The sequence below is a fragment of the Jatropha curcas genome, chromosome 9, assembly GCF_041381405.1.
Source record: "Jatropha curcas cultivar XTBG-Jc1 chromosome 9, XTBG_Jcur_1.0, whole genome shotgun sequence".
Lineage (NCBI taxonomy): Eukaryota > Viridiplantae > Streptophyta > Magnoliopsida > Malpighiales > Euphorbiaceae > Jatropha > Jatropha curcas.
Genome location: NC_143159.1, coordinates 3,452,953 through 3,477,812, shown reverse-complemented (window position 1 = coordinate 3,477,812; position 24,860 = coordinate 3,452,953). Strand labels below are relative to the sequence as shown.

Genomic DNA, 24,860 nt, shown 5'->3' with positions numbered 1-24,860 from the left:
ATTACCTGAAAGAAAATTTGAAAAAGCTATAAATATAATTTGCATGCGTGGTCTTATTATATTCTAGACAATTAAGTAAAAACCGTTAAAAGCGAATAAAGAGAATAATATCTACATAAAATCAAATTTAAGTCCGATAACTATCTCATCCCTGTGATAGTTCATGAACCAAAAAACGTTTTCTTTGTCCACATTCAAACGAAGAAGAAAACTGAACCATACATACAGTCACAAATATATACAGAGTAAATGAAATTACTAACACAAATATATACACCATAGAGTACAAAATGCTGATCTGTATTTGATCATGTTTCAACTTTCAACCTTCAATTAGATTATTACACTAACTTGTCATGTCAGCTTCATGACTTTTACCGTGTTCCACACTCCAGCAAACAGTCACAAGTTAACAATAACAACCACAAAACAAAATTGAACCTGCCTATAATCCCTAAAGATTGCAGCAGGATTTCATATTGTTGCCTATTCTGAAAATATGCTGCGATATAGAAGTACTTCATTGTTTGTGCCAACCACCGTACTGGATAGGTAGCAGAATTCGGTAACAGCATTCTATCAAATTGATTTTTGTCTTGCAACCATTCTGCAGTTGGTAACTGGAAACAGTTTGGTTTCTTCTCATCATCACAACTGTTATCATATAGATGGCATGCCTTTACAATGATCATATTTCCCAATCTAAAGACTTCAAAGAACACTTATACAGTAGAACGGAGACTCCAAGGCTTCTTTCAACCATATATGATCAAACCCATTCAAAATTCGTTTCTTTGGGCAAAACCAAAGCTATCAGGCAGTTGGATGAATCTGGCTTAATTGAGAGCATTGAACATATTTCATGCGAGTAAGGAAGTATGAAGAGAAGCCTTGCCCATATGAATTTCACAGCTGGGATTTTAATAACTCCAGCACATTCCCTTTGCTTCAAGTATGATATGAAATCCTGAAACTGCAGACTGAAAAGTTTAGTGCAACTGGATGTACATTCACAGTTATCTTATTGGGGAAAGAGATATTATCTAAATTTGATAGTAGGATGCATGTATATGGAGATATGATCACCCCACCATCTAGGTTACGACTTCTCATTTTGCTTATGAGATGAGTAGGTTTAACATCACAACCCGGGGTAAGAATTTTCCCTCACCACTGATGTTCTTTAACCAACAGAAGTAAAAGCTAAAGATGCAGCGGAAGTGTTATCAGAATCTTACCATTCACAATTTGAATCGTATGATTTTTCATGCTACATGATTTGAATCTTATGGCTGAATCAGAATTGAGCATGAATGGTAAGATTCATGCAATTCAAATTTTTACAATTCAAGTCGATTCTCTTGTCAAACAATTGTCTCACCCACAGAACAAGTGGAAAATTCAATGTAGAGAAAGAAGAGCTAGAAAATATAGTTATATTAGATGATGAAAATGATGTTTGGAAATAATAATGAAAGAACATAGATTTGGATATGAAATTTAATGGCTTGATAGTTTTTTTGTTTTTTTGTTTCGAAATTTTAACTTAATAGTGTGATATTTTGAACTTGGCAGCTGCACAAGTCATAAGGTTCTCTTTCACTTTGTGTTCAATACATGATTTGAAATTGAAACTTGTATAAATACATCATTTGCGATTAAAATTTTAGTATCTTTTGATAAAATTAATGGAAATATATCCATAAATGTATATGTATTTATTTTTAATCGATTTTGAAAAGTTATATTGAATCTTATGATTCGATTCGATTCGATTCTCAATTCTGAAAATAAAAATTTTGATTCTCGATTCAACAACAATGCCAGCGATTAAGATCACAGCCTGTACATTTAAGAGGAAACAAATTCTCAAAATGTTATTGAAAATTTTTACTTGGCAACACATTTGATCGTTCTTTGGGTTATTCACAAGGACAAAAATTTCTAAAGTCAGCCATAAAGTTTAAAGAAGACTATCATTAGTCACAATACCAAAGGAAAAATCACCGTAAGCTCCCAAGCAGTGGGAGGAGCGTGCTTGGGAGGAGCCTGGGGCTCTGACGTGCAGGACTAAATGAACCATTACTAGGAAAAATAGATAACAAATTAATGAATATAAAGCATAAAAAAAAAAAAAGAGTAACTTACGCCTTTTTGGTCACTCATTGAAGAGGGGATCAACTGGCACACCTCTCTCTGCATCAAGAATTGAAACCCCTAAAAATCATATGTGGTGCATGCCCGCAAGATGTGTGTGTGTGAGTGTGTGCGTGAGAGAGAGAGAGAACGAGGGTTATATTTATCAACTCACTTTATGTGGTGGAGTACTCATAAATGTTGATTTCACATGCCGAAAATCTGTGCGTTTGGTCATATCTAGTCTGGAGGGCCATCTGCACCAGTAAAAGTCAAGACTGTAATTTTTCCATTTTCAATAAAAGTGAGTCACCAAGAAGGAAAATAATAGGGAATAAAAGCTCTTACTCCACTGGTTCAGAAAGTGGATTTGAATATTTGCAAATATCAGAATCAACTCTATATGCATAAATAGAGCAATAATGAACCCCGCTTTTACATAGTGTGCCCTGCCACTGATGTTGCTTGGATCTTCCAGAGCTTTCCACATCAATTGATTCTGAAATAGGTGGAGGCGGTGGAGGTGAACTAGGTGGAGGAGGAGCAGGAGGGGGGGATGGTGGCAATGGTGGGGGTATTTCCGGCTGAGGCACTAAAGACAGCGATACAACAGGTGGAGGGGGCAGTGGAGGTGGAGGGGGTATGTCAGGCTGAGGCGGTATAGATGACAAAGGCGGTGGAGCAACAGGTAAGGAGAACATTTGGTCAAAATGCTGCATTGGGGGTCGTTGTAGCTGTGCCAATGGAGTGACAGAAGCAGGTATAAAAGGAGGAGCAACTGTAGCGCCCTGAAAGCTATTAGGCATTATCACCGGCGGAATTGGGTTCAAAGGAACATGATGATTTAAACCTCGTGGATCCCATGGACTGTTTGGAGGATGGTAAACAGGTCTGACAAATTGAGATGGCTGGAACTGCTGTGGTGGGGGGATAGGTCGTCCCTGAGTTCCTATTGGCATGCTTGGAATGATCCCAGGTGCAGGATGTACCTCAATCTCATTTTTCTTGTACATCCACATTTGCTCAGTCGCACTAGAAACAGCACGACCACCTACAAATAAAGAGTTTTAGTAAACTAGGAAAAAAAGAGAGACCAAAAGGAAAAATGAAAATTTACCTCCTTGTGAAGGGTCAACCCCACTAAATGAACGTGAGGCTTGTACTGCAGTCCCATGATTCTCTGATTTCATTCTGGGTGATACAAGCTCCATAGGGCTTCCATCAGACTTTATTGAGAATGGCACAGTATAGTTCTTTCCCGGTTGACTGACAAAACAAATAATTTTTTGTCAGGTTAATCTGCAAAAATTAACTCTGAAACAATGTTAGGAAAGAACCGATGACAACTTTGTGCACATCGAACTATCATGCACTTCAATGATGAAATACTCTAGTGGACATGACTTCAATATTCAAGAGATTGTATCAAGCACATACATACATGACGAAGATGCACAAGGACAATAAACTTGGGGGGGGGGGGGGAGAAGAGAGAGAGAGAGAGAGAAGAGAAGAGAGTTTGGCTGGATAAACCACAATCAAAAGTTGAATTTCAAGCCTAAACCAAGGTGGGGGAAGAGAGAGAGATTATTTGGATGATTTAAAACAAGAGATAAAAAAATTGAGGTAATTTTGTTTTGCTTTTGGAAATGGAAATCGATCTCACTTATTCCTACCTCAAGTTCACTTTTCAGAAAATCAAATATAACTTAGGGATTGAATTAAAATAGAAATTTTACTAAATATAAATTCAGGTTATTAAAAATAAAATTATTACTCCAAAAAAAAAAGATATTTTTTTGTACCAGAAGAAATTTGGATCCTAGTCTAGGACCTGCATTCTGTTTCTATTTCCAAAGGAAACTACACATGGCCTTGAGTTAATGCTCGAACCATCTTTCTCTTGTCAAGAGAGTAAGTGAACCCAGGGGGGAAAATATCTAAACTTTAAGTTTCTTTATAAGAAACAGCAAACTTCTACCAATTAAAAATTCAGATCTATATGAAAATGCAAAACATCAATTTCAGGAGGAATTAATGTGTGTGTGTGTGTGTGTGTGAGAGAGAGAGAGAGAGAGAGAGATCAGTATAGAAAGAAAACTGAAAGCCAATCCCAGATAGAGAACTTGCACAAAAACAATTCAGCGAATCAGCACTTCATACACACTTGTGTTCAATGGAGGATTATCATGAAAGTAATTTCTCAAGCTCAGATATTGAAACGGTAGATAAGTAAAAACATCCACTAAGAAATGAAAATCTAAATTCTATTTTGCTAAAATAGTTTGTAGAACTTTTGTTAGAGTTAATAGAATAGAGAATCCAAACCTGAATTCAATCTGCAAGAACATTCCAGGACAATTTCGAAGATTTTTCAAAACAGTGCTTGCGGCATCAACGTTGCTGCAATCAATAATCCAACCAGATCCCATCTGCATGTTTACTCTCATCAACCTAATTATAGATCCAACATTAGCAATAGCAAGATTGCAAACAGCCATTAGTTCATCATCTGTGATGAGAGGGGAGCTAACATTTGGAATGTAAATCCAAAGCGTGCTAGATGGCAGTCGGTCTGCATCACTTGCTGAAGCCACATTGCTGCTTCCAGATTTATTATTGTCAAAATAATTTGGGTTTTGGTTAATGTTATACTTCGTACGTAATGATGCAAGTAAAGAAGACAAGTGAGACATCCTTGTCCTACAACTGTCAGCAGGGCTTTCAATTGTAGTTTGAGCACGAGGAGATTCGATCTTGCACATGCTTCCAGAATTATTGGTTCTGATGTCAGCAGGGATAGGGGCTGTCATTGATCTTCCACCATCAAATTGAGGCAAAGCAACATTAGATGATCCGGCATTAAAAAGAGGCAGATGATTACTTTTTTCCTTCCGATGCTGCCGGAGATGTGCCATGACAGCAGTAGCTTCTTCAGGAGTTTCAAACTCCATTAATAATGCTCCTTCATTGCTAAGGTCAGTGACCATGTAAGGGCCCTTGTAAATTACTTTCCTTGATTCATGCAGAATCTCATCCCTAGCCCACTGGCTAGATATATTTCCAACATAAACGTGACAACTAGAACCAATTGCAACACCATTCATGGCACCCCTAGTTCCCAATCCTATATCCATGAACTTTATCTGCCAAGGAAAATGGCAACGCATATATTCCCGGGCCCTTATGGAATCAATCATGCTCCTGTACTCCACCATGGCAAATCCTTTCATTGGAAACATGAAAAACTGTTCTATAGGACCAAACCTCTCAAGTTGAAACCTCAGATGGGCTTCAGATGTATCAGGGCCTAAAGAACCCAACCAGAGCTGTCTAGAAGCAGAGAAAATATCCACTGCAGCAGGGTCCCCATCACAGAACCAGACACTTTGAGGCATTGAAGCATGTGTTGCCCCCAAATGATGTTTAGGAGAAGCAAAAGCATTATTTATGGTTCCGCTAGCAGATCTTAAGGCAGATGAGCTGAAATCCATGTTTGGAAATGAATTCTTGTCAACATGAACATTGTGGTTTCTACCTTCAAATGAATTGCTCCTGGAGTCTAATGCGGTTCTTGATACAGGTGAAAGCATCTGTTGGTTGAATAAGTCTCTGCGCAGGGAAGACCTGACATGTGAAGAATCTGCAGGATCACTCATCTCAAAATCCATGGACCTTGACCCTCCATTATCATGAGAAGTGCCTGCATTTAAGTATAGATCAGTTTCAAGGAGAAACATTGAGCAGCATGCATTTGGACATTGACCTGAAAATTCACCAGCAACACCGTAATTGCTGGATCTATCCTGAGATTTTAACTTACCATCTTTACCAGGTAGTTCAGCCAAGATTTCATGTTGATTAGAGATCTTAGATACCATGTGTTGCCAGCTGACAAGTTTTGAGGTATCAGAATCATCCTCATCGCTGTCCATTTGGCTGCCTTCTAGTTTACTAAGTTCTGTATATGAGTCAAAGATCCCTTCTAGAGAAGATCTAATTTCTGATGCATCTACGGAAGATTGCATGTTACATAGATTTTTATATTTTAAAAACATCCAACTTCTCAACGATGCATTGTTACCAAGAACCTGCGTAAAGAAATCTCAGTATGAGAAAATATAATTAGGAGCAATAAAATTAACATATATGCCTGCATACTTTAGATAAACCAAGAAAATATGTAATTAACTAAATGAATCCATTAGTTACCAACATCAACTAGGTGGGAAGTTTATTCAGTGCTCTTACCAGTTAAATAAATCAAGAAAGAACAGTATGCACTCAATAAGGGTCACACTTGCATCATATTATACAAGTAGATATTCATAAAAAAAGCCCACCAAATTGACCGGCAATCTTTTATGAACAAAAAGTATGAAAAGTCAGACCAATAATTTCTGAGTCAGTATTGCTTGTCAGGCATACCTCACTTCGACTAATATGAATTATGCAATAATATTTCCTAGTTTCTAAAGCTGCAAGTTTATTTTCAACCAATTACCACTTTTATAAACGATGAAAAAAGAGTAATATTACATCTAGAGTAGGCATCAGGTACAACAACTTCCACGTGTCTTGTCATAAGCCCAAAATCGTTAGATCTTAAATCTATCATAAGCCTGGATTAAATTAGCAGTACTAAAAACATCAGAAAAACGGTTTTTCAATCTTTAATCATATGCATAAATAAGTACCTAATTAACCTAGCATACATCATAAGAACAATAGAGTCATAAAAGAACTGTTTAAGGTACGGAGAAATGTAAAAAATTACCATGTGCAACAAGCAGTTCCGTGGGACAGAATGGGAATCAGCTGAAACATGGTTGCCATCAGATAGTAGTTCCTCACCATTACCTTCACTGCCTCTCACACTTGTTTCATTACTGCTTTTGCATGATGCTGATCTATCACATGCTTCATTTAATGGATGAGGTACAACATCATCATCATCATCAAGCCTGCTGGTCACCCAATTAAGAAAGCACTGTGCTTCATGTATGCCTTCAGGAGAAGCAGATTTGAAGAGTTCAAAACATGCGGCAAGCATATTTTTCGGACAAGAAAAGAATATCCAAAGCATAGTTAATGCGTGAAACTTGGATAACTTAACCATTGAAGATCTATCTTCCCCAGAAAACTTTTGCTTTAGCTCAGAGAAGACCTCACGAGAACTCTGCATCTCCAATATTTCCTTATCAACAATCTGAAAGATGTCCTTTCCCTGAAAGGAGGAGATGAAAAAGGAGAGCACATTCTGAAACACGGCAGAGCAGATGCCTCGGATTACAGATGATGTTCGAGACTCCGAAGAAGCAGTGTGGCAGATATCAGCTAAACCAAAAATACAGGCTTTAGCAGTTTCCATTGCCATACCATCAAAATCCTCTCCTCTATTGACTATTGCCATGCTCCAGTTATGCATATTGATAACAACTTTAGCACCAGCTTCAAGAGCAGTTGGACAGTACGATGCATATCGAGGAATGAGATCAGCTACAATACGTTGTGCGCTAGTACAACCTGCAACACTAGCAGCATGTATGTCGTTAAATTTCTTCCTCCTGTTTTCCCCCTTTTTCACTTTCCTTTTGGTATGTGAATGAACATCAGGGGATCTCAAGATATGAAGATTTCAATACCTCTTGTTACGGGAGTCAATTCTATCAATTCAGGTGAAGCTCTAGTGAAGCAAAGGTTGCACACATGGTCTTAACTCTTAAGCAGAAAACAATGTTATTCATAAAGTGCTCTATACTAGACATTTCATTTATTTGCAACAGGCCCAACATTCTTATCCAGAAAAAAGTTTGGTAAATTGATACACAAAAATACATAGTTGGCAAAAAGCAAACGCTGAAAGACAGAATAGACTTTGTGGAATATGTAATTAATATAAACTAGTCATCATGAAACTCATTTATGTCAACTAATGCAAACATAGCACACACGACTCCACAAGCACACAAAAAAAATTTCAAGAGGATTGAACTCATGCATCAACAAGCCAACATATCAGACAAGGAATTCATATTTTCATTGTACAAGGCAAACAAAAACGAATTTCACTACTCCACATGTGCAACTACTCAATCATCTACTTATTAGGCCCAAATCTTAAATTTTCAAAGTATAAGAGGCCATACCAATAGGTAAGGTTTCTTAAGTCCTAAGTGAATGACTTGGTTGCCTAAGCATTTTATAGGTCGTTCACATCTCAATATAGGCAGTAAAGAGATCAAATCATTGTCCCTCCAATCAATTTAAAAAATAACATAAAAAGAAGAATTCTCAGTTGAAATGTCAGATCGCCTGTTTCTCAATGACAAATAAGGAATTATTTTACATTATGGACAAGAATATTGTCATTTTGTCATGTCGAGGCTTTGAGGCCAGCACACCTTTGCAGTGCAATGGTTGTCCGTTGTCTTGTCTGCCAACATGACTGGTTAGTGTTTAGTTCACAAAGTTTAGTGATGCTCTCCTAGTATTCCAGCTAACCAACATGTATTATTGCATCTAACCATGCACCAAGAAACAGGCTCCAGCTTCTGTTCCTAAATGCATTTTCAATTTTGTCTTTAAAAGCAATCAACTTATCATATTTAAATAGATTCATTTTCACTTTCCTAGTTTACAAAATTCAAATTTTTTCAGCAATTTCAATATCAATATGGATCCAAAATTTTTATCTACTAGTTCCTTAGGTAGGATTTCAGCAATGAAAATGAGCATTAACTTGTGCCAATAGCAGATGAAATTACAAACTCGAACACAATTCAACCAATTATAATAAACATACTAGAACACAGAAATTTCCCAATGTTTAAACGGAAAACAGGGAAAATTTTCTAAAACATAAAAACTAAAACGAAATGACCTACCTCTCGAAGCAGTAACGAGAGAAAGATAAGATTGTTCGAGGTCTGGCATGTGGCGCCCCTCTTTCTGAGCAACGCAGAACTTGAGGCGCTTGTAAATATCGTACACATTTTTAATCTCATCTCTGTTTCTCCGTCTAGCGAGAATTTCCTCTTGGGACAGTGGTGGCGGTGTTGGTGGTGGAGCTAGAGTGCTATGCGCTGAGGTTTCCGGCGGTTTCTCTGGTGGCGGTGTTTCCGGTCGAGTCTCGTAAAGCTTTCGCTTCTTGAGGGGCTGCTCTGACGAAGCCATGGCTCGAAACGGCACAGAGAGGGCGCCCCTCTATTCTCAGTGGTTCGATTATGGAGCCACACGACGAAGTCTGATTGTTGAAATTACTCTAGTAGCGCTGGCAGTAGTCCACACAAAACTGAATGGGCTGGAATTCGTGGGTTAGAATTTTTTATTTTCAGTTGACAGAACAGGCCCTTATAAACAACGTGGCATTACGGATTTGTAACTGGGCTTGCTCTTCTGGATCTGTAACTTTTACTCTTTTTTTGCTAATAAAGTAATTTAGAAATATTAAATTATCCTAGGGGCAATTTTTTTAAAAAAAAAAAGGTAATTAAGAATATTAATATAATTTTATTTTTTTTAAATCATCTTATTTCTTATAGAAATTAAATTTTCTCACTCTTTCAAATAGGAATATGTTTTATTCATTTAGAAATTAGATTTTTCTAAAATGTAACACTTTTACACCAACCAAACACCGAAATCTCACTTTCAGTAACTGAATGCTTCTAATTTCTAAGCATACGAGCAATTATGATAATACATTCTTTGCTTTTCTTAGAATAAATATTTCTTTAAATATATTTTTCTCTTTGTATTTTTGTAATTTATTTATTTGTTTCTTTAAAAAAATATTAGAATAGTTATTAATTATTCCTAATTTTTGGAGGATGGAATTTTGCTACTGAAGTTTTCTGTCGAAATATAAATAGAAAATCACAAAGATCTATAATAAGGATGAAAAATCAAATACATAATTGCTTTTTTTTTTACTATATTAGCTTTCATGCATTAATTATGAAATATATATTTGTATTTAACTTTTTCTAACACTTTTTTTTTAAAATACCAGACTCAATTACCAAGACCGCCTAATCCAACTGGAGGCTTAGTCACAGTTAGGCTCTTTGCCTTTCTTTATAGGTGCCGAACTGCCTAATCCAATTTAGAAGTTAAGGCTCTTCGTCTCTCCCTGCAGGTGCGGGACTACCTAATCCATCTGGGGACATAGTCACAATTAAGTCTATTTGCCCTTTTCTACAGGTATATTTAGTGGGAATTAAATCTGAGAGCTCTTTCCATATGTTCAACCTAAATTACCAACTGAGCCACAACCTGTAGATTTTTTCAACACTTTTTTGATAAGTCGCAACATGGTTTTATTGTATGTTAATTTTCATAATTATCAAAGTCGTATCCCATGTCTCCTTTTGTGGCCAATGTTCATATTAAATATTTTCGAATAATAGAATATTGATGAAAGCAATAAAAAAAACATTAATAAAATATCATGACACGTATATATTATTGATCAATTAGAATTTCATGAAAATAAAATTAAAATTCCTGGCAACATTTTATTTTATGGGAAAAATCTCATTAGAAAGGAATATCAGATGAATGTGAAAGAAACATATAATGCAATATTTGGGGCTTTTTTATTATTGCTTACATTGATCAAGAAAAAGATGATGAATAATACACTATCTGAATATAATAAGAATAGAAAAGATCTTTGCCCAAGGCATAATTGCTTCATATATATATATATATGTATATATATACATTTATGTATGATAAGTGAAAGGACAATAAGAATATCAGAAACATTAATTCAAAGTTATGGCAGCTTCCTTCAACATTAATTATAGCAGCATGGAGATCTTCTGGTTAAGGCCAATGTCCATGCCATTGTAAGCAATCGGAGCATACATCCACAGGTCATCTGAGCTCAAAAGCTATGAACCAAAAGGAAGAAGAAGACAAATAAGCAAATGTGTTATACCAAGAATAAGATTTTTTTTTTTTTTTTTTTTTTTTTTTTTTTTTTTTTTTTTTTTTTTTGCTGAGAAAGTATTAAAAAAAACCACAGTTGCTCTGAATTAATTACCTTGATCTGGAGCTGCAAAAACTTTACGTAATGTACTGCCTCCTCTAGCATTGTACTAATATCAACTTTTGTTCCATTAGGAACAAGAGTCTGTAAAATTCTCAATCGCTCATTTATCCTCTCCCTTCTTTTCTGTAGGATTTAATTAAATTCTGAAATCAATATAAACTGAATTGACATTGAAAAAAATAAAAAGAAAAGCTTCAATGTAGTGGCATTAGTCCCTTACCCGTGCATAAAGGCTCTGGGGATCGGTAGCAGATCCACGACTTGCTCTTGTTTTGCCATTGGAATTGAGAGTTTTGCAATCATTAGAATCCTGAGAGGCATTCTCTCCGTCTGAACTGCAACTGCTAGAGGCCTGTACATCTGGTCCAGCATTAATCTCTTCTTCAGGATTGCAATTCGGAGTGATCAATTTTCGGTTTTTGTTCGATTTTACATTTCTGTTACTCTTCTGAACCTGCATTCAGAAATTATGATAAGAAAGTTATTGTTTAGATAAAGTACCATCTATTGTCCTATCTTAGATTTTCAAAACATTGAATTATGTATTTACATCTTTCGTAACCCGGGTTTTTTTCTTTGCGCTATCTGATGGATTAACTTCTAATTCTGAGACATCAAATTTTCTTTTCAGCTGCGATTCCTTTGCAGAAACAGCATCAGCTCCTGGTGGCTGATTCTCATCTAAATTTCCCATTTCTGCCATTGCAACTTCAGGATACATAGCGAGAAATGAGCCTGGATTCCTCTCATCCATGATACAAAAATCCATGGACGTAGAGATATCGTTTGTTGCTGGAAAATTGTTAAACAAGTGATTTTGATGGTTGGGAGAAGGCAAAATACTAGTACTGCTAGAGTTACTGCTGCTACTATTTTCCTGAGAAATAAAATGCAAATAAGGATTGAGAGTATTCCAAGAATAAAACAGACTCTCATTAGCTTCAGGATTTGATAAGGGAAATCCTGATGGGTTAGTAAAGTGCAATTCTGAAGTGAAATCAAGCTGATCTTCTGTTGAGAACATTCTGCTAAAGTCCCATTCTCCATCAGGAAAAGCTGCCAAAGACTCCATATTCATTTTCTAATCAGTTAGTAGGCCTGTGGAGAAAGAGAAGCTCCTGCGTTCTCTAGTGATAGTTGCTGCTATTTGAAGCTTGATAAGAAACCAAAATAGAAGAACATATTTATACCCAGTCCAAACAAAGAATGTTAGTAAGTATTGACTTGATTAGTATATTAGCATTAAAAATTAATCAAGACTGTGATGTAAGTCCTGATTCTCTGTAACTGAACTCAGGAGTCTAATGTGGGGCCAAGAACAGGCAGAGTACAACTAAGATGATAGATTAAAAATGCTCAGTGCTATTAAACAAATAATTTATATATATATATATATATATATATATATTTAAATGTAGAAAGATAGATAATTTTTGAAATTAAAAGTGCAAAAGAGGGTCTAAGAACAATCATTGAGAGGAGACTAATTGTGTGATTAATTAGACTCTTAATGACAATTACATTTTGATAATTATGGAGAGAAGCAGAGTGAGAGCATGGGTTTTTTTGTATTGAAAATGTGAAAACGTGTAAAGAGCCTTACAGTTATTGAATAAAAAAAAGGTAGAGAGAATTCTTATTCTTATAAATAAATAAAAGGCCAGAAGACTGGGACGGCATGAACGTGGAGATGAGTCTGACATTAAATTGTTAAACAAAGGCCGACATTTTCGTTCCTTGTCTCCTTAGTTACGGTCCTTAACCTAATCTGTGTTTCTCACTTTTCTACTACTTGTTTGTTTGGTTTTGTAGTGATTTAACAGTAGCTCACAGCACCTTAATTGAGTAATCTTGATAGTAACGTAATAACCTAAAATTACACCCTCGTTAACAATGCACTTACCTATATATATTAAGCCGATATAACATATTAATTAGCTTCTTCGAGTTCAGTAAACAACATTTTAAATAATCTTGATATATAATATAGTACTATACATCTTTGATCACGAACAAAAACCTCAGAAACCAGAAAGTCTTCTTACACAGTAAATCAACTGAGATTACCTGAACTAGGACATAAACACATACCTTCTTCGCCCTTAGATGCCGCCGATTCTTTCGTTTCTTTTCCACGCGTCAGATAACGACAGCTTTTTCATGAACTCCATTTTTTTTTTCCTCAAAAAGTTTGTCTCTAATACTGTACAGACTACAGAGGAGTCTTAGTTCTTAGTTGTATTAACATTAATTTACTAAATAAATTGCACCGGCCATTGCACGACCTTTAAAAACCCTAAAATGGAATTTAAAGGAGAATAAAATCTAGAAAAGCAGGATTAAAAACCATACAGAAATCAGATTTTATTCGAGGTATTGAAAGTTAAGCCGGCTTGCACGATTTGGGTTGGGGTTTACTTCTTGCACTCGTCCAGTTCATGCCTTATCATCATATTAAACCATTCATTTCGTTAACATTTAATTTAACAATAAGATAAATAGATAGAATGACAGCTATTTCTGTCTTATCAAACTACTACCACCAACCTAAACTTATATAATTCCCACCCAACCATTCAACTACTGCCACGTGAGCCTCTTATATACGGCCACGTATACCTTTTTCTTCTTCGTTTCTTCTTTTATCATGTATTTAGTGGTATATTTAAAAATTTCAGACAATCCCAAACTAGCATAAAACTAGGGAAGCCGATCGAGCTAACCAGTGAGCCTCCATATTTACTTGATAGAGCCATTACTAAAGAAAAATCCCATTTCTATGACCAAGTATTGTTTTAGAATCAAATACACTAACACCCCATTCCGACCTATCTTCTTTCTCGGACTGAAGTGCATGAAGCAATTCTTGAGCATCAATAGTTTAACTGCGTACTATTTACTTATCTTAGCTTGATACATTTAAAACTATTGTTTCATTGTTCTATATATAATATATATGAAGAGACTTGACATGCTTTGAAACTAAAGACGTGATTGAGTTCATTTTTAAAACAGTTTCATTTATTTATTTGTTATTATTGTTTTTTGAAGAAAACAAAAGGCCACAAATAAATTTTTTAATATATTTTGTTATCCTCAAACACTTTTTTCGTCTTTTGTATATGCATTATGATGATAATAATTGATAGTATAAGAAGTGGAAGGTTCTATTCTTACTCATCAGAGAAAGAATGAATATGAAAACGAAAGGCCCTTCCTAGAATAAAATAAATATATCGTTTAAGACGATGAAGCGTCAGTCAATATACAGAGAACAGCTTTTCTCACAGTACAGAAGCCAAATAATTGAAGATGGTTTTCTTACACCAAACGTTCAAATAGAGATTTTGTTTTTAGCTAGTTCATAGCTTGAAAATAGGAATTGCCTGCATTTCAGACATTGAGTACACCAACTTAAAGATTAAGTGTATTATCTGATTTCTAATATTCGAAAGATTGTGGAGACATTTCCTCTAAACATAGAGGTTGATCGTGCCTGAGAAAACAGTATAGGGCTCCTAATTTGCCCCTAGCATAACTCCATTTAGATTTAAATAATAAATTTCTCTCCCTTTAAATCCTTATTATTGTCCATATAAAAAATTATATATGTTTTTTTTTTTTCTGCTGATTTTATATGTAGATATAGTACATTATGTCTCAAAATGTTTGGGGTAAATATTAATTAAGTGCTGTATTAGATGATAAATGGAATGTTAAAAAAAAAAAAAAAAAGATTGTTCTCCAACTTATTGGGTTTGTGCATATAAAAAATGAATAAGATAAATTTTATACAACCAATATGACAATAAAAAGAATATATATTAAAATAATAAGTAAAGAAACAAATTGGATAATATTGAAAATATGCATACTCCTAGAGTTATAGGAATGCAATAAAATTAAATGAGAATAATTAAAAATATATTAATTTGGAACTTTATTTATATTAATTAGAGACTATGGAAGAGCTACTTAATTTTAATTTGGAAGCAAAATATAACGTAAGCAAGATTAAAATCAAAAGGTAGGTTGTTAATAAATGTGATTATTGAAAATATTTATTAATGTGTACCAAGAGAAGTATTCAATTACGGCTTTTTTGTTCACACACACACAATATTGTGATTGGAAATTAAAGATGCTAGTTTTAATTAAACAGCTTTAATGATTAAAAAATCCTTAAAGAAATTATTTTACAAGGAAAGAAAAAAAAAAATATTATTTGCGAAAATGCCTTATCTTGTACGCGTTAATTATTTGCTTAAGAGATAAATTAATGACTTGATATTAAAAAAACTATATATTGCCATCCACGCATAAAGTTATGTTCAGAATATGAATATCTTAATCTTTTTACTTGTTTATTTATTTTTAAAATAGTGAAGTGCCAAATGCTACTTCCTGCGAGAATGGCCTTGTTAATTAATTAATTAATTTCCTCGAAATTAATTTATTTTATCAACAGAGACCAAATCGTTTTATTACTATTAATTCATGGAAAGCAGACGCTAATTATTGTCGGTTACATTATTATTATGAAGACATAAAATAATTACTTTGCTTAATAAAAAAATAATAATTGAAAAGGGACCACTCCCAAATTCCAAGTCAATTGGAGCGCAAGGAGACATAGTCTTGCTACTTTCATTGGCTAAATAACACAATTAATTAGTCTCTCTCAACACTCAATGTCTTAACTAGCATACAAATATAAATATATAATTGCTTTTAAAGATAATTTTCTTTAATCATGATATACGAGAATATATATTATCACAAATTCACATTTCAACTCTCAAATTTAGTATATAAATAGAATTTTGTTCATATAAATAAATTTTGAGTATACTATGAATGGCAAGGGTGCTTTCTCTCTTAATCGAGAGTTTCGAATTCAAATTCTGAATATGGAAAATCTTTAAAATTTAATAGGGAGCGATGCTTTACTTCTTTTGTAGATCGAATCCGGATTGATTGTTAAACTTCGGATACTGAATGATTTATATATATATATAACTGTGTAAATTAATATATACTAAAATTTGTCACCAAAAATATAAACATATACAAATTTTAAATTTAATCAATTCTATTTGAAGTTCTAACAATGATGACTTATATAACGAAGCAAAGACAGAGTTTACTCCAAAATCAGTTAAAATATCTAAAGTTTTCCATATCTATGCTTCATTTAGTATAAATGAATTCAAAATATGAAATTCAATTATAAATGAATTTTAATTGAATTCAATTATAAGTGTTTGGTATAATTAATAGGATTTATTTGTTAATGTTTAGTATAATTAATTTAAAACATATAATTCAATTCAATTTCACATAATCATATATGGATTAAGTTTATAATTTAAAATTCATTTGCTTTTATTTCCTAAAATATCTTTCAAATATCAATTTCACAAATAAGTAATAAGTACCAACTATATTTATGTTATGCTATATAACGTTTTAATATGTTTATTTTATTAAAATAAACATATAATATAAAAATAATATTAATAAAATTATTGCATTTAATTTGGTAATAAATATATATTTAACCTAAATCTCTCTCATCGATAGTAAAAAAAATATTGAAAAATAATAAAATAAAAGATGAAAGTATTAAAATAAAAAAACACAATAATAAGAAAATATTATTCTAAAAAAATAAAACTTTTGAGTGATTTTGGTCAGATTTACTAAAATAAATAAGTTAAATAAGTAAAAAATTGAAAAATTAAATTTATAAAAGAAGAATGGTAGTTTTGTCATAAAAAATTAGATTGCTTAATTCTGTATAATTCATTTGAAAATTGCATATATTTTTGTGAAATTTAGTGTAGTTATATTTAATTCCATAGAATTGAATTCCTAGAACTTTGATCTATATTTTTTTTTTTCATTCCAAATTCAAAAATATGAATTTCTAAATGAATCCCACAAAATTTCATGGAATTCATTTATTCCAAACAAGATTAAAGGAAATCATTTTCTAAGGCTCCTTTCTGTCGTGTTAAATTAAGAGAAGTCTTTTTTTTTTTTTTTTTTTTCTAGATAATTATTTAATTTCTTTAACCAGTTCAAAGTCCAATTTTTTTTTTCTTGGTTGTGTTAAAATGAAGAGAACTCTATTGACATTTTTTTTTTAAAATCTGCATATTCTACTTTATATGACCGACATTTTCAATTTTCAAAAGCTACAGAAAATTTGCACCCGTAATTCACAAAAAAAAAAAAAAAAAAAAAAAAAAAAAGCTATACCCAAAATTGACCAAATAATGAAATGTTATCATCTGTATATATATATATATATATATATACATAAACATATATTTAAAAGGGAATGTTATCATCTATATCGAAAAAGAAAAAGTGTTGCTGCTAATTATTTAAACAATAATTCTAGTCCTAAGTCAATGTCTTTTTTATTTATTTTTTAGCCGAAGTCAAAGCTTTTCTGATATTTTGTAACATTGGCATATAAATTATATAAATAAAATAATAAAAATGTCAAACTTTTCTTAAAAGAAAAGGTTCCTGATAAAAAGTAAACCCTCTTTTTTTAGGTGACGGTCATAATATATCATTATTTTATGGAAGCATGAAAATTTATTTAAATAAATATTCAAACAGCAAGTCAAACAGGCTGCGCAAACGTTGTTTCCTTGTTAAAGCCGTCGGCTTTACTAACAAATAAATATGAATATGAATCGTACAGATTAAATAACAGAGTTATAGGTACTTTCTCCAGAATTGAATTTTGGAAGTCCAGTCTATGTGTAAATAGACAATATAATGTTTCTCTTACCTCTGTTTTTCTTCGTTTTTAAGTTTCAGAGTAGAATCTTCTCAAAAGAAAGAAAAAAGTTTCAGCATAGAATTCTTTTTTAATTTTGATATTATGTACAAAGAGTATTATGTCAATGTATATTATCAGCAACTTTTACAACAATGTAAAAGACATGAATATAATGTTACAAATTATTAATGTCGGTATTGTCCTTGCACTTGAAATTAGGCATTATTTGCTAGAATAATTCAGTACAAGCCAAAGTATGTTCTTATAAATTGTTTAGTAGTCATTTAAAATTAAATTAATACCTCTCTTTGGCAATTTAATACTTAAAGTACTATTTTCGTCGTATAATACTTATAACATTTGAGAAAATAATTTGTTTAAAAATACTTATTATATTTATAGTTTCAATAAATAATAAATATTCTTTTTCATATTTATCCTTTCATATGATCAATAATTATTAATTCCTCTTAATAATTTTGTTCGAGAATTAATATTAAATTAAGAATAATATAATCAATTTACTCAATAATTTATTATAACCAAGTAAATTTAATAGTTTTCTTAAATGATGTAAAATTCAAAATATAACAAATATTATAAAACAGAATAATACATGAAAAGCAATAAATTTTTGCTTTTAACATTTTATAATTTAACAATTTTAACATATACCATTAAATTTTTACCTATTTTACCAAAAGCCTTATTTTTTTGTGTTTTTTAAAATATTATTAACAAAGTCATTAAATTTCTATCCTCAAGAAGAAAAAAAAAAGACCAAATCGTTAAATTTCTGAATAAATAAATAAACGTTCTGAAGGTCGACATTTTGATGATCAATCCTCTGGTAGGAGGATCGGCTCTTTTTAACCGCTTGGTTAAATGAAAACGATATTCAATAAATAGTTAAATGCTGCTGCATATTCCGTTTATTAATTGCTATTTTTTTGAACATACGAGTATAAACTCTATGTGGACAACCCCAATTAATTTAGAACTAAGGATTAGTTATTGTTATTGTATAAAACTGAATTAAATCGGTTTTAACCAATCTGTACTCAGCCTTACCAACTGCCTTTTCCTTTTCCATTCTTGGAAGCAAAGCAGGATTTTGGCAAGGTTTTGTGACTTCTGTCGTCCAACACACACGACCAACCAGTCCGCATGAGGACGACAGACATCACATCAAACGGCAAAGCCTTTTTCCTCTTTATTTTTTCCTGCAAGGCTTACCTGCAAATGACTGATAGAATTCAGAAGCTTATTACCACAGATGTTAACACAAAATAACATGATACCTGAACTCAACAAGTAGACTCCTTGCAGCTCTAATTAGCTGTTTAAGCTCCACTTATGGAGTTATAAACAGGTATCAGTTCAGCTACAATTTTACACCTCCACGAATATTTTGTCAGTAAACCTCCCTTATGTAATATATACTCCAGAAATGGAGAAACTATTTTCTCATTCACCCTGAAACCCACTTTAATCTGCTCTTATAATTTTGCCATCCAAGCTAAAACAGGTAAACAAACAGTATCACTAAGCAAAGAGACTGATTCAGCTTCAAGCACATTAAATCTTTGAAAAGCATTCACACCAACCATAATTGTAGAATTTGACACAGAAAAGCACACAGGCAGACGGGCAAAAGTGGGCGGACGTCTATTTTTCTGGGAACAATGCTAGTGCTCCCACTAATCCACTCACCAATATTAAATGACTGGTTGAGATGCAAATGAAATTGACGTGCGGTGTACCACATCCATCTCCTACCCCAAAAATAGACACCAATGGTGGTCATTCCCCCACCGCACGCCCACACAGATACAAAACTGACAATAAAATTAGAGGTTTATGCAATCTACTGAAAAAAAAAAAAGGTGAAAAGAAGAGACTGCTGAGTGTATCCAATCCTTTATTACCAACGAAGCTCCTTCACCTGAATCAAGTCATCTATTCTCATTCTGCTACAACAGAAACAACAGACTACTCGGAAGGACTTACAAGAACAAACAGTGGTTTGTCTCCTAGGCGTTCCCGACCCTGAAACAAACGGGAAAAGCAAACACAGATGAAACTAATAAACAAGATATGCTTCAATGTAACTAGTGACAAAATGCAAGTGAGAGAAAGTGACTGGCTCTATATAACTGACAAGTTTAGTCCACAACATTAGCCATAGACCAAGTTGCTTGATAATCTAGGATGTCAGCATTAGCAAACAAAGTGGATCGGAGATAAGATGGATGGAATCCACTCCAAAGTTGACATGACCTTTCTTGTCAGATTCTATGGCTGGCATAGTAAACCTACTCTTATGTAATAATCTCACATGCAACTTGGTAGCTTTTCTAATTGACAATGAAATCAAGGGAATGAAATGCAGCAAATAGAAGTTGTTGAAGCAGGCTTAGCAAATCCACTTGGATTTATAAATATTCTACAGGAAGCATTCTGATTCTACATATTTACTAATGATACAAGCAATCAAGTAGATTATTAACTCATTTGATTTAAATTACAAAATCTATTTGTAAAATCAATTGCTTCTTAAAATAAGATGAAAACATATATTCAAAAAACGGATGCAAATAATTTTCAAATACAAGGAAATGAAGGAAACTTATAAAAACATGTGAATTCAAAGAAGTTAAATCTAAACTTTCTATATTAATATATGAAATTTTCTAGACATGGGGGAATGCTTCTTTGTACGACTGAGCAATCTTTGTTTGGTAAAAAAGATTTCTACCACCAACATAAACAAACCAAACTGGTTGCTGATAAACCAAATAATAGTAATCTGATTTTTATCAACTTAATCAATTTTGAGCTTAGATATATTCATAAAATCGCTGGAGGATGAAATTTGGTTATTTCAGTTTTTAAAGGTGAATGACAACACTAAAGAAATGATATTCAGTTTGATAATTTGATTTAAATTTAACAATGCTTAACCCCACTTCTCTATACATCAATTATGTAGATGAAGTAATATCACTCATCAGACCCCAGAAACAATTAACAGCAAGTTGTAATAATTGTTGAAATAACACAAATGATGTCCTTGGAACATCAAAGGTCATAACTGTTAATCCCCAGGCTATGAAAATATCAAGGTCATGTTGAAAAACCGCATTGATAAAGAGACAACTCACAGCTGTATGTAACTTTTTGATAGAAATGAGAATATTGAAGAGAAGAATTAACTCATAAATAGAATGATATGACATTTTTGCAAAAATAGACATTTAAAAAAACAATGCCAAAAATGAAATGGAAGAAGTGAAACTCTGATCTGGTACAGAGGCTTTTCGAACAGCCTTTGATCTTAGGTTCGCAGCTACTAGGTGCATACAAGCAGATTATCAAATATTTATGTATGATAAATTATGGACATACCTTTAGCTCTGGCAATTCAATGACACAAGCACACTCAACAACATCTACCCCGACACGCTCTGCCATAGAAAATGAAAAATAATAAAAGTATGTTAAGATGCACATATTAGCATCAGAAAGAAGAATAGCTACATAAAAAGAGGAGGGGGGAGGTGCACATGTTTTTGGCAAATTTATGAGTCGGCAGACCTCAAGGTCAGTGAAATTTGTCATTAAACCTAAATGAAAGCTTCAATTACCTCCATATCAAAACTCCAATTTTTTCCCCTGGGAGGGAAGGAGATCATTTCTAAAGATTGAAAAAAAAATAAAAGATGAGCCATTCCTTTAATCAGTGATATGTGAACATAATCTTTGTGCATAAAAATGTTTTACAAAATAGATAGCCCTAGTTTGATTGGTAAAATGCCCAAGTCCAACAATACACTTCCTCCCTTGCTCCCCGAAACCCTTTCCACTTGAAAAGAAAAATAATAGTAACTGCAGCCCCTCCGCTCAAGTCAAAGGAAAAAACATTGAAGAATAAACAGGCAGAAAACACAGATACATAAATTACACTAGAGTTTAAGCGTTAAAACACTACCTAGTAGCCTGATTGCTGCACATAAGGTGCCACCGGTTGCAATTAGATCATCTATAACCAAAGCTCGCTCTCCTTCTTGTACTGCACCTACATGCATCTCCATCACATCTTTCCCATATTCCAACGAGTACTCCTCTGAGATAACTTCTCCTGGAAAAGATAATCAAACGTCAATGATGAAAAGTATAACTTTTCACAAGATGAATTTAAAATTAGCTCCATTGTCATTAGAGTAGATTATAACAAATCATCTAATCATTCCATTCATGAATTGGAATAATAAAGTAAACACTACCAAGTTCCTGCAGTGATCAATCCAGGATTATAGGCTATCAATTACTTTCAGAAAGTCCAGGAAGTATATAATTTATGAAAATAGAAAAAAAATAAGATTTAAAAGACATACCAGGCAACTTATTAGGTTTCCTCATGGGAACAAATTTTGCCCCAATAGCCAATGCAATAGGAGGGCCAAATATAAAACCTCTTGCTTCAATTCCTAAAGATATACCAAAGTCAGAAAACATGAAAGAAAAATTATAAGTAGTTTTTAGCAAATAAAAGAAAAGTCAATCACTAATAGCGTCTGCTTTTCTAAATTCTTCACTTATTTCACCAAGGTCAAAGAAATATGCATTCACTTTACTTTTGAGAAATACACTTCACTGCAGAGTGGCTAATTTTCTAACTTGTTCACTTGCTTTAGATGCATTAGGCAATACATTTTCGCACCAGCCATTCAAATTAAAACATATTTTTCAACAATTATTTTTGTAGAATCATAATTGATCGGGTTAATACTCTCAAGCATAATTAAACCCACCACCTTTTCCTGCCACCACTGATATGCATCCCACAATGGGCTTAAAAGTAAGACCCATAAGCATTCTCATTCGACAACAAAACTGAAAGACAAGCATGCTTTTTTAGAGAAAATGGTAAACAAAAAATAACCAAAATCGGTGGTGAGAGGGCTATGAAGATCTTAATATTAAAGACAAAAAAACAGCAACAAGAACAATGTTGAGTTAGTAATGATCAAAACAAATCCTTATAAAATGAAATGAAATGACAATACTTTGTTTTCCATGAAAAAAAGATTTTATAAGCACATGGAGAACATGTTAAGTTTGTGCGAGTTAGTCCAGCGTTAAATAAACAACAAAAATTACGAAAGCTTAGTATCGTGTAAACAAACAATACCGAAATGAAGTAATATAAAGCAGCAATCAGAAGTACTTAAAAAGCAAAGCACAAAATAACCTGCAACAACAGATATATCTTTCCCTTTGTATCTCTCTACAAACAAATCAATTGTGTCCTTGAACGCCCTTGTATCGAGAAGCAACGTTGTTATATCCTGAAACAAGATTCCTAGTCTCCCCAAAAAGAAGTCTCTGCTTAGTGCTAAAATCACCAAGTAAAGAGTGAACAAAGTAGAAGAGAGAACAAAAACCTTTTTTAGGGAAGTCAGGAATAACTCTAATTGAAGAGGAAATTCTCTCTATGCGAGGATCTTTCTCGTCTTGACCAGCCATTCCCCGAACTTGCAGCGGCTGCGACTTGCTGTCTGCTCAACAACAAGTGGGAGATTATCACAGAGACAGAGAGAGGGAAGAGAAACAGAAAAGAGAAGAGGCCAATAAATTATCGACGCGTAAACCCAGCGAAAAAGAAAGATTTCACCAATGAGGATACAAATTTTTTGTTTTTGGGACTAGATTACCCTCTGACTATATATATCGCGTCGTTAACATTTTTAGCCAAATCAATTTTACTTACTCGGTTCGAGAAGGAAGTAACTTACCGACACCGTATCGGCCTCTGTTACAGCGGAGAGATCGGCCGGCAGATCGGGAATTTTTCGAGGGAGCAGCGATCCAAGCAGATAGGCGATTTGGAGACGGAGCTAAAATTTCCTTCTGGTGAGAGAGCGCAATCGAATTCGGACCGGAGAGAAGCAGTGTTCGGAGCGTGCTCATTCAGTCAAGGGTCAAAGTGATGGGTAATTGGTTACCCAGCTGCAATATATACATGAGGTGGGCTATTAGTGTGGCGGCATGGCAATCTTTGTAATTCCTTTATTTCTTTACACCAGCTCTATGATAAAATATTAATAAATTTTTAAAATAACAATTAATTATTAACAGAACAACTTAGTACGTATATGAACAACTAAAAACAAATAAAACTTAATGAAGTATTTCTACAGGAAATTCTCTCTTTTATTTTACTTTCATTCCTTTTTTTTTTTTCTCTCTCAAAATTAAAATGGTTCAAATAAAGTGGTTTCAAGGGAAAAAAAAAATTTCTATCTCTTTCTTTTCTTTTCTTTTCTTTTCTTTTCCAAACAACTTTTGCTTTTTCTTTTCGCCTTTTTCCTCTTATTTTCTCCTATCCAAACAAGGAGTTAAATGAATTTCAAATAACAAAAAGTATGTTATTAATATTGTCGGCTTCATTGCTTGTGCAAGTGCCTAAACTCTCATACGCATGAACCATGGCTGTACACGTTTTTTATGATTTGTCTATGTGAAAAGCATAAGTTCTCTGTTTCAAAATTACGCATGACACTTTTTTTTTTTCTTTCAATAATAATTGAATGCGTCTTCATTAATTTTAATTCAGTAGTTTCAACTTCTAATCAAGCGTGACATTAACATAATTAATTCAATTGTGAAACAATTATAAAAAAAATAATAACAAAAAAAAAATAACTACATTGAATTTTTTTTTTTTTTATATTTGACATATACGAGACTTGTTCACAAAATAATCCATTCAACAAATATTAAATTTTGAAATAGAATATATAAGCATTAGTTCTGATGAGGAAATAGAAAAAAATAGTCGGAGGATGAATGATTTTT

At 33.1% G+C, this 24,860-nt stretch overlaps 3 protein-coding genes across 6 annotated transcripts; all 3 read right to left on the bottom strand.

Moving 5' to 3' along the window:
- Positions 1-237: 237 nt before the first annotated feature.
- On the bottom strand, positions 238-9,391 carry LOC105630857 (nucleic acid binding protein). Of its 3 annotated transcripts, none has more exons than XM_089726262.1 (9): positions 9,024-9,391; positions 6,914-7,662; positions 5,960-6,227; positions 4,465-5,839; positions 3,254-3,402; positions 2,485-3,187; positions 2,312-2,393; positions 2,149-2,217; positions 238-973 (listed from the first exon to the last, which is right to left on the bottom strand). In XM_089726262.1, the coding sequence occupies exons 1-9, from the start codon at positions 9,310-9,312 to the stop codon at positions 770-772; spliced, it is 3,888 nt and encodes a 1,295-aa protein (XP_089582388.1). In that variant the 5' UTR covers positions 9,313-9,391; the 3' UTR covers positions 238-769. The 3 variants fall into 3 exon arrangements, with proteins under 3 accessions (XP_089582388.1, XP_089582389.1, XP_089582390.1); XM_089726263.1 differs by having other exon boundaries at positions 2,149-2,196; positions 9,024-9,390; XM_089726264.1 differs by having other exon boundaries at positions 6,914-7,670; positions 9,024-9,164.
- Positions 9,392-10,943: 1,552 nt separating this feature from the next.
- LOC105631009 (transcription factor bHLH84) lies at positions 10,944-12,275 on the bottom strand. Of its 2 annotated transcripts, none has more exons than XM_012213002.4 (4): positions 11,748-12,275; positions 11,418-11,651; positions 11,189-11,320; positions 10,944-11,036 (listed from the first exon to the last, which is right to left on the bottom strand). In XM_012213002.4, the coding sequence occupies exons 1-4, from the start codon at positions 12,273-12,275 to the stop codon at positions 10,944-10,946; spliced, it is 987 nt and encodes a 328-aa protein (XP_012068392.2). The 2 variants fall into 2 exon arrangements, with proteins under 2 accessions (XP_012068392.2, XP_089582515.1); XM_089726389.1 differs by having other exon boundaries at positions 11,418-11,645.
- Positions 12,276-19,886: 7,611 nt separating this feature from the next.
- On the bottom strand, positions 19,887-24,065 carry LOC105630860 (adenine phosphoribosyltransferase 1). Its single transcript, XM_012212846.3, has 7 exons — positions 23,798-24,065; positions 23,447-23,560; positions 23,254-23,364; positions 22,397-22,489; positions 21,991-22,140; positions 21,408-21,466; positions 19,887-20,048 (listed from the first exon to the last, which is right to left on the bottom strand). Exons 1-7 carry the CDS (start codon positions 23,970-23,972, stop codon positions 19,992-19,994), a joined length of 759 nt encoding a protein of 252 aa, XP_012068236.1. The 5' UTR covers positions 23,973-24,065; the 3' UTR covers positions 19,887-19,991.
- Positions 24,066-24,860: the final 795 nt, after the last annotated feature.